We start from the raw sequence: 14,991 nt of genomic DNA, 5'->3' as shown, positions 1-14,991 counted from the left end.
TCAACTATATGACGATGTTTTCGTTCAGCGGAACCATTTTGTTGATGAGCATGAGGACAAGATACTCTGTGAGATGCCAATTTTATCAAAAGAGGATTGAGTTTCTCATATTCTTCCCCCTCCCAATCCATTTGCATAGAGATAATTTTCCTATCGAACTTCCTTTCTACCAAATTTTGGAAATTATGGAAGACTTGAAAAACATTGACTTCTTTTTCAAAAGATATATCCATATGTACTTGCTAAAATCATCAATGAAACTCACATAATAAGAGTTGCAGTCAATAGATAGAGGTGCTGGACCCCAAACATCAGAAAAGATTAAAGCAAGAGGAGAACTTGACCTGGTATTTGAAACACTATAGGTAATTGATGACTCTTGGTTTTCTGGCAGGAATCACACATGGACTCAATGTTTTTATCACTAATGAAATGAAGATTATTATCTCTAAGAACACACTCAACTATAGAAAACGTTGGATGACCTAAACGACTATGCCATTTGGAAGACGATGGCTTATTAACTCCATAAACTTACTTCTTTGCACCCCCTTCTGGTTGCTTCGACTTGAGAGGATACATGCCACCTCTACATCTACCTTGATGGAGAACTTGTTTCGTTTCCTAATCCTTGATAAGAAAATAATTTGGATGAAATTTAAGGAAGGTGTTATTGTCGGAGCTTAAACGTTTTGTGAACACTAGGTACCTAACGAATATTATCAATATGTAAATTTCTAATAGGGGTATGCAAGGTACGAACCGTCATCTTGTCTAACTCACTAGTGATGTGATCAGTAGCACCGTTGTCCACGTACCAGTTGGTGTCAACACCGTATCCTATCGTAGCTGCTCCCGCAGTCTTGTTGTTCTGCTAGTCTTCATCATCTTCATAGCGATACTAGCACGACGGAGCTTCATGACCAACCTTCTTACAGATCTAGCAAGTTGGTTTGGAGTTTTGTCCTCCCTGCTTGGAAGAAGTGTTGGACTTGTTGTTGTTGTTGCTGTGTGATGGACCACCATGACCACGGCCACGCCCACCACGATTGTTCCCCGTGTGTCCACGAGAAGGTGCACACCCACGTCCTGCCGCATTGGCGGAGGATTGGTAGTGTGCTCCTCCTCCTTGATTTTCTTGGTACATCTCAAAGCACATATCATATGCTACTAGCTGAGAGTAGAGATCACTCAGCGATATAGGATCAGCTCGGCCAAGGATGGACGAAACAATTGGGTTGTAATCAAAATCTAGACCATTCATGATAAATTCTACCATCTCCACATCATCAACAGCCTTACCCACAGCAGCAAGTTCATCTCTAATACTTGTCATCTTGTTGAAGTAGGCCGCCGTAGTCATGCTTCCCTTCTTGAGGTTAGCAAGCTGCACATGCAGATTTGAAACCCGTGCCTTGGAGTTAGCGAAGAACATTCTCCCAAGCTCGCTCCAAACTTCTGTCGAGGACTCCAGGGAGATCACATGCACCAGGATGTCCTTGTCATGGAATTGAGCAGATGGCCCAACAATTGTTGGTCCTTTGCCAGCCATGCGTCGTACTCCCAATTAGCGACAGTAGTCTTCTTCTTGTCGGCCTGCTCCACCCCGATGGTCAAGATCCCCATGAGCTGGGCACCTTGGATAGGGGGAAGGATCTGTGCCATCCATAGTAGGAAGTTGTCTCGGCTAAGTTTTTTCGAGACAGCATGACCCAGGGCCGTTGGGGTGGAGGAGGAGGAGGACGCCATGGGATGAATGAGGCTAGTTCTAGATGTATTTGGAAGAAAACGCTCTGATACCATGTAAGATGGAAGGAACGTGATTGCCTACCCGGCATTGCCATGGTATGTGTTTATATAGGAGGTATAAAACACCTCAAAGAGATTACAATCATAGGTAGTTGTGATTAGGTTCAGTTGTGATCCTATAGGATACATTTAAATTTTAATTCTATTCTATCTCTACACAACCGAACCATATATACAACTCCTGATAGCTAACGAGTCCAGCAACCTGGTCCTCGATTTACATACGATGTTCTAACAGGCGAGCCCGCTGGCAGCACAACGAGGAGGATAGGCCCCGCGGTGATGGCTGGGGGGGCTCGCCTCGCTCGACTCTGTGGCACTACATGGCTGACGAGGGGGTCGAAGCGGTAGGTGGGTGCTGCAGGCCGTCGCGGCGCGGGGCTGGGGGTGTATGGCCGGCCGAGGCATAGGGGACTCACCTCGTGAGACTTGGTGGCGCTACGTGGGCAACGAGGGGGCCGACAACGGTCGTGTAAGCCCGGTGCGGTTCGCGGCCGGGGCAACGGGGCGGTGGCGGTAGCATAGGAGAGGAGGGGAAGGGTCGCGCCGCCTGCATTGGGGTTCGGCGCGACGACGCTGCGGTCACTGAGCATGGGCTCCTCGCCGCGTGGGTTAGTCCGGAGGTCCGATGACGGGGAGGCCCAGCGCGGAACGAAGCGGGGATGTGGCCGCCTGAGTCCCATCGAGGTCACGGATGAGTCGAGCCCTCAAGCGCACGAGCAGAAGGTTCTACCACTGGAGCTCACCACCGCTCCCGATGGCGCGGTGCGGGTCGGCGGCGGCGCGGCGGTGACGCACCCGGATGCAATGGTGTGCCCAGACAGCGTGATCCACGGCATCGAGCACCTCCTGGTCCCACACTCCATGCAGGAGGCCCTCAACCGGTGGCGCAGCCTAGTCGCCATCTCCGCTGTGCTCCCGACCCGTGCGCCCGAGGTGGACCCGTGCACGCACCGTCTGAATGTTGGTGCCGACTGCCAGAATTGTAGCTCGACAGCGATCAGCAACTCTCGTTCTCACGCCGTCACTCACGGACAGACACACGCAAACACAAGGAACACAGACTTTCATCGCCAATATTGCGACCTTTTCGGTGGTTCTTTCTTTCCTTTATTCCACGGTGCTTACGATCTAAGATCCGAGATCCCCGCCACGTCCACTCATGCTACGTCGTGCCCGCCTAAAGTGCAGGAATGTTTGATGCATGGCGTGGCGAAGGAACCGCTAGGCCGTACCATGAATGTAGCACGGTTCTGGCCTTTACACCGTTCAGCACATGCAATAGCTAGCTAACTATGTAATGTAAACATGAACATGCAACTAACTATTTACATCATGGTCCAAGTATGCACGGGATTCAGTTCAACATTTCACCCCCTAATCCCACTGCACCTCGACTACTCCTAGCTGTTGACGAAGTTCCACAAACCTGACGCGCCCAAGAGCTTTTGTCAGGATGTCTGCAAGTTGCTCAGTAGTGCTCACATGATCAATGTCGACCTCACCTTTATCCACACAGTCTCGAATGAAATGATACCATGTGTCAATGTGCTTACTTCGGTCATGGTGTACTGGATTCTTGCTTAGAGCAATAGCCGATTTGTTGTCAACCAGGAGTCTCACTTTTGGTGCCTGTATGCCAAGCAGTTCACTCAGAAGTCGGCTGAGCCAAATGCCCTGACAAGCTGCATTTGCACTAGCAATATACTCAGCCTCACAAGATGATAAAGATACCACTCTTTGCTTCTGAGACACCCAAGTCACTAAGCTTGTTCCCAGCAAGAACACTGATCCACTTGTGCTCTTCCTGTCATCAACATCCCCAGCCAAATCACTGTCACTGAACCCAACAAGTTCTGATTCAGTAGTGCCCAGCTTCCTGTAAATGCATCCATAGTTTACTGTACCAGCTAGATATCTCAATATCTGTTTGCCTACTGCCCAATGACTTGTTCTTGGTTCTTCCATGTATCTGCTGACAATACCCACTGCAAAAGCAATGTATGGCCTGGCATTAACTAGATATCTCAAGCTTCCAAAAATACTCCTATATTTTGTTTTATCAACAAGTGGTGATTTGTCATTTCTGCTCAGCTTCAATCTATTCTCCATTGGCACATGACACGAATTACACCCCTTCATGCCTGCCTATTCCAGAATTTTCAGAGTATATGAGCTCTGACACAATGATGTCACCCCTTCTTTCTGATCCACTTGAATACCCGGATAATAGGTAAGCAGCCCCAAATCACTCATACTGAAACTTTTCATCATCTCCCTTTTGAAGGCATCAATTGTCACCTTGCTTGGTCCACTGATTATTAAGTCATCTACATAAACACCCACTAGAAGATAGCCATACTTCTCTAATCTTCTATAAACAGCATGCTCTAGGGGATTTCTCACAAATCCAAGTTTTAGCAATTCACTGTCCAACGCAGCCCATACAAGGCCTTCTTCAATCTTAGTACTTTACCACTGCCATCCTTGACAACAAATCCAGGAGGTTGCTGAACATACACCTCCTCCTTTAGATCACCATTCAAAAATACCGACTTTACATCCATATGATGCACTTGCCAACTCCTCTGTGCATCCAAAGCAATTAACAGCCTCACTGTTTCTATTCTTGCCACTGGGGCAAACACTTCATCAAAATCCACCCCCTCACGCTGAGCATATCCCTTTGCCACCAACCGTGCCTTGTGCTTGATAATGTTGCCGTCTGGATCTTTCTTTACTTTGAAAACCCACTTAAGCCCAATTGCTCGGTGGCCTGCAGGTAATGCTGACAGCTCCCAAGTTCTATTTGCCTGAATTGAATTCATTCCAGCTACCATAGCCTCTCTCCAACACTTCTCATTCGGTGCTTCATCCACACTTCTTGGTTCTTCTGCTGCAAGATAACACAAACCACTATACTCAAAGTCATGAACTTCATCAGTTGTGTCATTGATATTATCCAGTGTTCTGAATCTCATTGGCACTCCTTCCGAACTCACTGTATGTCCAGTTAGAGGTGTTGCAAATTCAACTGCCTGTGCAAAAGGACTCTCTAGAGGTGTTGATTGATTTTATCCAGCACTTGAGTCAGTATTGATTGGCCACTGACCTTGGGAGGGTGATCCTTGATCTGGATCCACAGGTTTTGCTATTTCTTCAATTTCTGTTGCACCTTTAGTTAGTCTTCCTTGTCCAGCAACAGTATAAAACTCAACATCAAACATTGATGCCACTGGTTCTACTTGGGCTTCCTGCTTCTAGTCCCAAGCCTGACTCTCTTCAAAGATGACATCATGTGATATGTGTAGTTTCTTGGCTACAGAATCATAGACCCGATAGCCCTTTGTCCCAGCCTCATAGCCAATGTACACCATTCTGGTGGATGAGCTGAAAGTTTTGAAATGCCAAGCCCAACTTTCTTCATATGAGCTATACAACCAAATGTATGCAGATGATGTACCTTGGGTTTCTTGTTGTGCCATGCTTCATAAGGCGTCCTCCCTTGCAAGCTCTTGGTTGGTGCATGCTTCAGCAAGTAGACCGTCGTAGACACTGCTTCTCCCCAGAACTCACCCGGGACATTCTTGCTCTTCAACAAGCACCTTGCCATCTCCACCACAGAACGGTTGCGGTGCTCAACGACGCCATTTTGTTGCGGTGTGTACAGCGTGGTGGTGAAGTGCTTGATGCCGTGCTCATCGCAGTACTCCTTGAATTCAATGGATTTGAACTCGCCATTGCGATCGCTACGGAACGCACAGAGCTTGCCACCACGCTCGGTCTCCGCCAATGCCTTGACACGCTTGAAGCACTTGAATGCCTCATCGTTCGTCGTCAGGAGCTCCACCCACATGTAGCGGCTATGATCATCAACAATGAGCAGAAAATAATTCTTACCCCCCGAAGTACATGGCCTGATCTGTCCGCAGAGATCTGCGTGAACCAAGTCTAGGGGCATGTTCACACGGTAGCTCGCCACTTGCGGGAACGGGTGTTGAGGCTACTTGCCCAGAGCGCAGCCATCACAGAATTCTTCCACCTTGTCCAACAGCGGCATGCCTTCCACCATTCCCTTCATGCCAAGATCTCGAAGTGCCCGGAAATTGAGATGGCCGTAGCGGCCATGCCATAGCCAGGCTGATCATTTGCCTTCGCCACCAGGCAGACTGGAGCAGCTAGCTGCATCTTCAACAAATATAGGCGGTTCTTGGCACAAGGTGCCCGCGCTAGCAAGGAACGTCCAACGTTGAACACGTTGCAGAACCCATCCTCTATCACAATCTTGCAGCCATCCTCCTCCAATTAGCCTAGACTCACAATACTGCTTTTCAACTTGGGAATGTAATACACTTCAGTAAGTACCTTGTGCCCATGTTTCTTGGTCTAGAGCATCACAGATCCGATGCCCTGGATCTCGACAAGTGACCCATCGCCGAAGCGCACTGTGCCGCGCACGAACATGTCCAGCGACGCGAGTGCCTCGCGGTGCCCCGTCATATGGTTGCTGGCCCCTGTGTCGAGGACCCAGACACCCTTATCTTCATCACGATCGGCGGGATACACCTTCTTCTCGTTGAGATGCACGACCTGACGCGTCATGCGAGTCTCCGATGACTTGACACCGAGTGACCCCTTCTGAACGTGCACGGCGTTCACCGTGGCTAGCATAAGCGTCGGGTGCTCTGGCCCCACCTCCACATTGTGCGCCTCCTCCTTGCGCTCCTTCTTAGGCCGCGTGCAGTCCTCCTTCCAGTGGTCATAAATGCCACAGTTCCTACAACGTCCCTTGCACCTTGGAGTGCCTTCAGACATCAGCTTGACGACGGGCTCCTTCTTGTCGCCGCGCCCACCACCCTTTGGCTTGGTTGAGTAGAACCCGGTCTTCTTCTCACCTCCACTCGATAAAGATGACTCAAGAAGGAGACGATGACGGTATTTAGACAGCCAATCCTCCTCCGTTAACAAGAGTCTCCCCATCTTGTCGGTGATGGACTCCACCTCAAGTCGATCCTCCGCTATCCTCAGACGGACGATGAGCTCCTCCAGTGATAGCTTTGTCAGATCGAGTAAAGTCTCGATTGAGATCGCAATCTGGGAGTAGCGTTGGGGAAGCACTCGCAGCATCTTCTTCACCATCTGAGAGTCATCGACGTTCTCCTTGAGTGTGTGCAGGTTCTCTGCTAGAGAACTGATGCGCATCGCGAAGTCGTCCACCATCTCGCCGTCCTTGAAGGAGATGTTTTCGAACTCCTTCAACAGGCGTTGGGCGTTGGCTTCCTTCACGCGATCAGCTCCAACGCGCATGCTCTTCACCGCATTCCACGCCTCCTTGATGGTTTTCTTGCTCCCCAGCGGATGCCACATCTCCTTTGGCACGGATCGCAGGAGAGCTCCCATGGCCTGCCGATCCTGGGCGCGCTTGACACCGGTGCCGCCAGGCTCGATCACCCCCCAAATCTCCATGGCTTCGAAATTACACTGCATCAACATCGACCATTCAAAGTAATTGGTGCGGCTGAGCATCGGCCACATGAGCGAGCTCTCCCGAACGGCGCCCACCGCGATGCTCGCTGACGCGCCATCGCCCATCCTGCTTGCCGCCGCTGGCTCGGACTGGGCTTGAACTTCTTGAGCGTAGGCGATCTTGGTGGACTGATTGATCCACTATAAAACACAAACTTGGCTCTGATACCAAATGTTGGCGCCAGCTGCCGGAATTGCAGCTCGACGGCGATCGGCAACTCTCGTTCTCACGACGTCGCTCATGGACAGACACATGCGAACATGAGGAACACAGACTTTCATCGCCAATGTTGCAACCTTTTCGGTGGTTCTTTCTTTCCTTTATTCCACGATGCTTACGATCCAAGATTCGAGATCCCCGCCACGTCCTCTCACGTTGCATCGTGCCTGCCTAAAGAGCAGGAACATTTGATGCGTGGTGTGGCGAAGGAACCGCTGGGCCGCACCATGAACGCAGCACAGTTCTGGCCTTTACACCGTTTAGCACATGCAACAGCTAGCTAACATGTAAACATGAACATGCATCTAACTAGTTACATCATGGTCCAAGTATGCACGGGATTCAGTTCAACACTGAAGAAGTCGGGCCCTCCCGTCCCTCTCGGTGCGCCGCCGCACATTCCAACATGCATAGCCACAGCTCCTTGCCCAAAGTCCCAAGTTTCTTCATTCTTCAAGAAGCTCAAGCTATGCAAATGAGCTGAGCATTTCCTGTTTTCTCTCCATCTGGTATTGCCATCATAGAGAATCATCAAAAATTCAGAAGTTGCCGGTACTGAGAATCATCAAAAATTCAGAAGTTGCCGATGTACTGAGAATCATCAAACTTTTCTGCCTTGGATTATTTAGGCCATTTTCTAATTAACATGGATCAAATCTGGTATGTTACTATGTTTCAACCAATGAAATACTTTCGTGTTTAGAATAAGAGATTAGGCATCAGGAACTGAAAGTGGTTGGTCAGACAGTATAAGCAATCCTGCTCTGTTTACTGCTGTCTGTAGTGTCTATATTGTTTTCTAAGTTTCAGTTGGATGAGCTGCTTGCGGTAACCAGTCTCACCTGCAATTAGCCAATTAGTGATATTCTTATAAATTTTGATTCAAGGCGTTGTTAGTGATAAGGCAAAGATAGCAACGCCATCTATTGGCAACAAAACTGATGATGATTTTTCTTTGATAGTGAACTTGCTTAGCTTGTGTTCTTTTTCTGTGCACCAGGATCATATGGAAATCAAGATGTCAAATGAAACACAAAGTTTTTTTTCTAGCTATTGATCAAGGACCGTTTAAGTATTAAAGATATTCTGGGATGCAGAAACATGTTTCTTGACTCCTACAATGTGAAATGTGCATCCTCCAAAAGAGAGAAAGTGTAACGCATCTGTTTTTAAGGTGCAATTTTGTCAAGGCATGTTGGGCATCCATCGGAGTTTCAGTTATAACCACAAGACCGATCCCAAGATCTTCAATTCAATTAAAACAAAGCTAGGAGTCCCTTTTTTAATGGAAATCATCATCTTAATGTCCTCAAGCATTTGGTCATGCAGGAACGACTGCACTTTTAATGGTATTCCTCCACCAGTAGAGAATTGTAAAAGAAAATTCATGGTTGAATTCTCCTTAATCTCTCTCCATAGAGCAAGATCTTTTCTAGCCCCTGCTATGTCAACCTGGCTGAACTCACTGTAATTTTATTTTCCTTTCTTTTCTTTCTTTATTCTTTGCCTGCGCTTTGGCTTCAGACTTGTCCCTACACTTTGTTTTGATTTCTCTTTATACTCTCATTTAATAATAATTAACCAGTGATCCTCCTGTTTTCAAAAAAAATGCCGGCGAGGAGCGGAGCGGCACGGGATCTCTACGCGGCGATGAAGCCTGGGGTGGTGATGAGGGCGCGCCACTCCTTGGACACGCACCGGAAGTGGCACGGCATGCGATTTCGCCGGCAGCCAGGATTTAACACGGCGAAGATGATGTCCTCCGGGAATGACACGCTGCCGTTCTCCTCCATCGCAGCGAAGTTGTGCTATGAATGAGTCTATGACATGCCAATATTGGATCTGGAGCCTGGAAAGAGTCCAAGGTTTTCTGAGCGTCAAGAACTCGGCGGCTGTTCTGTTCATGCATGCAAAGGGACTATACAAAGATTTCATTTAACGGGCCGGGCTCAAATTGCTCGGATAGGCCTGGAGGAACAGGAAACTTCCCTCGTGTGACCAAAGGCCCAAAAGAGAGAAGCCTCCTGACCCGACCTTCCAAGCCCAAGGCCCAGCAGTAACGTTACCATTTGCCTCAAAGAAAGCCTCGAACGAACCCTAGCCGCCGCTGCAGGTTGCCCACGCAGACGCTTCGTCGAGTGCTCATCTCGTGTCTCCACGAGCCAGCCACCAGCGGCTCCGGCCACCCTCCATGATTTCGCCGCCGATGCCGACGCATCTCCTCCCGACGCGGACGATCTCCCCTCGCTCAAATGGCTGCGCAGCGACAGCGAGCCCCTCTCCCCCCTCGATGGCTGCGCGGCCGCGGCGACTCCCTTCAGGGCTTCAATCTGTGTACGTTTCACGGGTCTCATTCCCACCTAATATGTTTTTTTTAACACGACTTGAGGGGATATCGACTGGATTTCATGTCGCTGTGGATGATATTTTGGTCATATCAAATTTCTCGTCTTTGTTCAGTCAAATATGGTCAAACTGGTGGCGAAAGCACATTTCCCTTCTTTTAAAAGAATACGTTTCAAGGAAGATTTGATAAACAGAATGACCAAATTTTCGGTGGCATACTGAAGAAGAGAGAGTCCATCTTAGCACAAACAAAAAACATTAATAAAAAATTGGCACTGGTAGTAAAATTTCTCAAGCTTGAATTCATGTCCGGAGATAAGTTAATTTATGACAGGAGGGAGTATACAGGCACCCAGCTTGTCCATCTGTTCTGCTGTATCTCTGTACTTATGAAGATTTTTACAACTTCCCTTACGAATTTCCTGAGGAGTTGCCTTTGGATCTTTATTTCACTAATTATTCTGCCTTTATTTATTCTCCTTGCTTCTAAACAAAACACTAACACAAGTAATCCTGCAGGACTGGCAGAGGGAAGTTTTCACTGGCAGCCATCACTCTTGATGATTATCTTCCAATGCGAAGTACTGAAGTGAAGAACCGGTAACTTGTTTAGTTCTAAAAGAATGCTGATGAAGTGATGATGATTCGTCCGTATTTTTTCTAGCACTTTTATTTAGCTTATATGACACTGAACAACCTGTTAGTTTTGGTGGAATTTACCATATGCATTAATCTGACGAGAATAAATCTCTTGTGTACCTGAGATTTCTTCTTTTTTTTCCTTTAGCTATATTTTGCCCCTTCTACTCTGGCCTCTTATTGAAAAAATTAAGACTTGTTGGGAAAAAGGAATCATTTTCGACAGCCCCCAGTTGGAACTTGGAAGCCAACTTTTCCATGTGGCCAAATTCCTTTCACGTAGAACATTTGTAATTGATCCTTGTTGCTTAGGGTAGTTCCAAAATAGCTGATTGCTAACTATCTTATTTTGAAAAGCTTTAAATATGTTCATATACTGTTTCGAGCTTTAGATACTGCAGACAGGATAAGTTCGTGCCGTGGGCTGGGAGCAGGGGCGGAGCCACGTTGTAAGTTCTGGGTGCGGCCGCACCCAGAAAAATTTCAAAATCAGTTATAGCTATAAATTTTCATTCTATTTGGTTGAACATCATACATATGTTATGAAGTGCCACACCCCCTATTGTTTTTCTCTAGCTTCGCCCCTGGCTGGGAGAATCGTTTACTCAGTAGAGTAACATGCTATGTTGTTATCAGCATAATGAAAATATGTTGAATAAGAAATTGTCTCTTTAAGCTTAGACATGCTGCAGCTAGTTAGAATGTAATATCGAACTGCCTTGTCTGGAAAGAAATATATAACAAAAGCTACATGCTCGGTTAGGTGGTGCTAATATTGCAATTTGAGTTTGTTCTGCTTGTTAAATGAGCATATACAATCTTTGGTAACAGCAGTTGGTACTTTTCTGTTTCATGACTTTATAGCTTTGTAGTCAAGTGTATGTGACTGTTTGCACACAAGTTTCTGAAGGCTCTGATACATGTTATCTGCTGCTGTGGTCTGATCTTTCTCTGTCTGAGATGCAGGACATCAACAGGTGACATCACAAGTCTCAGACTAATCACCGCAGTCAAAACCCCCTATCTGCCAGATGGAAGGTTCGATCTTGAAGCATATGATTCTCTCATAAACATGCAGATAGAGGGTGGTGCTGAAGGTGTAATTGTTGGAGGAACAACAGGAGAGGGTCACCTTATGAGCTGGGATGAACATATCATGCTCATCGGGCATACAGTGAACTGCTTTGGCACTAGAATTAAAGTGATAGGCAACACAGGAAGTAACTCAACCAGAGAGGCTGTTCACGCGACAGAGCAGGGATTTGCTGTTGGCATGCATGCAGCTCTCCACATCAATCCTTACTATGGGAAGACCTCAATTGAGGGAATGATCTCTCATTTTGAGGCTGTCCTCCCAATGGGTCCGACCATCATCTACAATGTGCCATCCAGGACTGCCCAGGATATCCCCCCTGAAGTTATCATGGCAATTTCAGGCTATCCAAACATGGCAGGTGTCAAGGAATGTGTTGGGCATGAGAGGGTTAAGCAGTACACTGACAAAGATATAGCAGTATGGAGTGGTAATGACGACGAATGCCATGATTCTAGGTGGAAATATGGTGCTACTGGAGTCATTTCCGTCGCAAGCAACCTTGTTCCTGGGCTCATGCACAGCCTCATGTACGAAGGCGAGAATGCGACTCTGAATGAGAAGCTTTTGCCGCTGATGAAATGGTTGTTCTGCCAGCCAAATCCGATTGCTCTCAACACTGCTCTGGCTCAGCTTGGGGTGACAAGGCCTGTCTTCAGATTGCCGTATGTTCCTCTTCCTCTCAAAAAAAGGATTGAGTTCGTCCGGATTGTTGAAGCTATTGGAAGGCAGAACTTTGTGGGACAGAAAGAGGCGCGGATTCTTGATGATGATGATTTCATGTTGATCAGTAGGTACTAGGAAGTGAGTTAGTTTGTATTTTGATGAATAAAACTGAGTTTGCACCTTGCGTTTACAGACTTGGTTCTGTTCATTAGTCGTTGGTTTATCTATTTAATGGGTGCTGCCTTGGCTTCTTTGTATAATATATCAAGTTTACAGTTGTTTTAGTCATGTTGGTACACGAAAATTGGTTTCCCAATCCCTGATAGATATGCCAAATCTGTTGAGAATTATTGAGCAATGTTGAGCAAAATGTTGCCCTTGTATCTTTTTCGCAATGGGGATCGAATGCCGCAGCAAAATCCACCACATTTCCATTTACTAATATTGAGCAAAACAAAGTTGGTTTGCCATTTCGCAAACTATAACAAAATGTTCCCCTTGTATCTTTCTTCGTCAAGAATTGTCCATGACCCATTGTAAAGGGTAATCTTGCCTGTCAGCTGATGCTCGGCCTTTTTCATCAAACATTGCCCTTGTATCTATCTTCAGCAAGAATTGTCCATGGGGTGGTTGATCAAGACAGAAGGCTCCCAGTGTAAAGGGCAATCTTGTTACAGAACCGATGCTCAGCCATCTTCATCAAATCCTTGCACACCCTCGTGCTGGGGCCATAGAGCTGCAGGACGCGCATCTTCTTTCTCTCAAAAAGATGACTGTTCCCCTCCATCTCGAACGTGCTCAACAGCAATATTGTTCCATCACCCAAGACCTCCAATGCTTCGACAAGGGACACCGTCCTAGGCATGTGTATTGTGTACTCCTTGACCCATACGCTCTTCTCGGAGTCGACCAGGAGCCATATGTTTGTGTACGCTGTGCCATCCATGAGGGACCTTACGGTCTCGACCATGCTCAAGGTGCCCTTGAGCTCTCCTATTGTGATCTCCCATCTCTCTTCCTCCTTGGGCCACTCGGTCGCCGGGGCTTCGATCGTCGTCTTCCACTCCTCGCTCTCGAGGTCGAAGCAGGCTACATGGCTCCTGCACGTAGGCGCGAACGGGTGCCCGGTCAGGAAGTGGAGGACGCCATTGACGGCGGCCGTGCAGCCATGGCACGAGCAGGTAAAGGCCGCTGGTTGCGCCGGCAATTGCCTCCACGCGGGCTCCCCGCCCGCCCCTACCGTGGTGATCTCAAGGAGGCGGTGGTCATGGCGTCTCCAGGAACTGAAGCGGCTGCAGCGGACGACCTTGTACGCGCCGGACAGAGCACGGCCGAACCTGCGGTAGGAGAAGTAGAGAAACCGCCGCAGCGGCCGTCGCCGACGGTGGTGACGGCCCGCCCCGTCGCCGGATCGATGACCCGGGCGCCGAGCTCGCCGCCGTCGACGCATACGAGGTCGAGGCGCGCGGGCACCAGCGTGCCCTCGACGCCCCCGACGACCCTGAAACTGTGACTTGTACCTATAATCTTGAGCTGAACAATTCAACAAACTGTGACTTGTACACCCACCAAACACTCGACTAAATGATCCACAATTTTATATCAAATCAAGACAGGAGGCTCCCAGTGCAAAGGGTAATTATGTCTGTGAACTCTCTAGGCATAACAACCAGCACTCTGTGCAAGCCCCAGTGGTGGGGTTGTAGAGCTGCAGGATGCGCCGCTTCTGGCAACGATGATCCGATGTCGCCCGTGTTTCCTTGATGGTTTTCAACAGCACCAACCTCCCATCACGCAACACTTCCAGTGCCTTGACCTCGTAGAAGTTATTGCGCGACCGGATCGCGTACGCCTTGACCCAGACGCTCCTCTCGGAATCCTCCAGCGTCCACACGTCCGTGTTCATGTCCGGCGACGGGCCGTACAGGCCGGACCGCACGGTGTCGACCATGGTCAGGGTGCCCCTGAGCTCTCCCAGCGCGATGCGCCAGCTCCCACCGGCTTCACGTGCCTGAGCGCCGGGCCTTCTATCGTCGTCGTCTTCCACTCCTCGTCCTCGTTCTCCAGGTCGAACGAGGCGATGCGGTTCGCGTCCTTCCTCATGTGCTGGCGATGCGCGTCGCGGGGTAGCGAGTAGGTGACGCCATTGACGGCGACGGTGCAGCTCAGGCACCAGCAGGTCACGACAGGGGGCGCCGGCCTGCGCCTCCAATCCTCCATGTCGTCGTCGGCGCCGTGCCGCTGTCGTGCCCCAGCGTGGCGACCTCGCAGAGCTGGCCGCGGACGCCCTCCATTCCGATCTCGGCCGTACAGGCCCCATCCGACGGCTGCTAGGCAGCCAGGAGGTGGACGGTATTTCGTGTTAGTCGTCCACCCCGTGGGATCGCCGGAACGCCGTCTCCGCCGTACGCCGTGGGTTGCCCGACCGCCGGCGAGTCCCGGCGCGCCCGCCTCCCACGTCCTTCCCCCTGGAGAGTGGAGACCTCGACGCCGCCGCCACCACCGTGCGCTCCCAGTCCCCCCCCCCCCCCCCCCCCCCCCCTCCCTTTTAGCCCCGTCGGAGAGCATCATGCATGGATTCTACGGGATCGTTTCGTCTCTGCAGATTTTTCCAGTCCAACGGTGGATTCATCCGACCACTAATGGATGGATTTCGTTGGGCAGAACGTCCGATCGGATGCCAGTCAACCGT

At 49.1% G+C, this 14,991-nt stretch overlaps 2 protein-coding genes and 1 non-coding gene across 3 annotated transcripts; 1 reads left to right on the top strand and 2 right to left on the bottom strand.

Annotated features, from left to right (window-relative positions):
* Positions 1 to 1,158: 1,158 nt before the first annotated feature.
* Positions 1,159 to 1,297, bottom strand: LOC117854370 (small nucleolar RNA Z247). The gene has a single exon (XR_004640295.1). It is a non-coding gene; the product is annotated as a small nucleolar RNA Z247 (small nucleolar RNA).
* Positions 1,298 to 6,195: 4,898 nt separating this feature from the next.
* LOC140222643 (uncharacterized) lies at positions 6,196 to 7,275 on the bottom strand. The gene has a single exon (XM_072293467.1). The coding sequence runs from the start codon at positions 7,273 to 7,275 to the stop codon at positions 6,196 to 6,198; it is 1,080 nt and encodes a 359-aa protein (XP_072149568.1).
* Positions 7,276 to 9,646: 2,371 nt separating this feature from the next.
* LOC117853025 (4-hydroxy-tetrahydrodipicolinate synthase, chloroplastic) lies at positions 9,647 to 12,583 on the top strand. The gene is made up of 3 exons (XM_034735370.2): positions 9,647 to 9,889; positions 10,421 to 10,501; positions 11,507 to 12,583. Exons 1-3 carry the CDS (start codon positions 9,747 to 9,749, stop codon positions 12,432 to 12,434), a joined length of 1,152 nt encoding a protein of 383 aa, XP_034591261.1. The 5' UTR covers positions 9,647 to 9,746; the 3' UTR covers positions 12,435 to 12,583.
* Positions 12,584 to 14,991: the final 2,408 nt, after the last annotated feature.

Source organism: Setaria viridis, chromosome 4 (assembly GCF_005286985.2).
Source record: "Setaria viridis chromosome 4, Setaria_viridis_v4.0, whole genome shotgun sequence".
In the NCBI taxonomy this organism is placed as follows: domain Eukaryota; kingdom Viridiplantae; phylum Streptophyta; class Magnoliopsida; order Poales; family Poaceae; genus Setaria; species Setaria viridis.
This window is presented reverse-complemented; position numbering and strand designations above follow the sequence as displayed.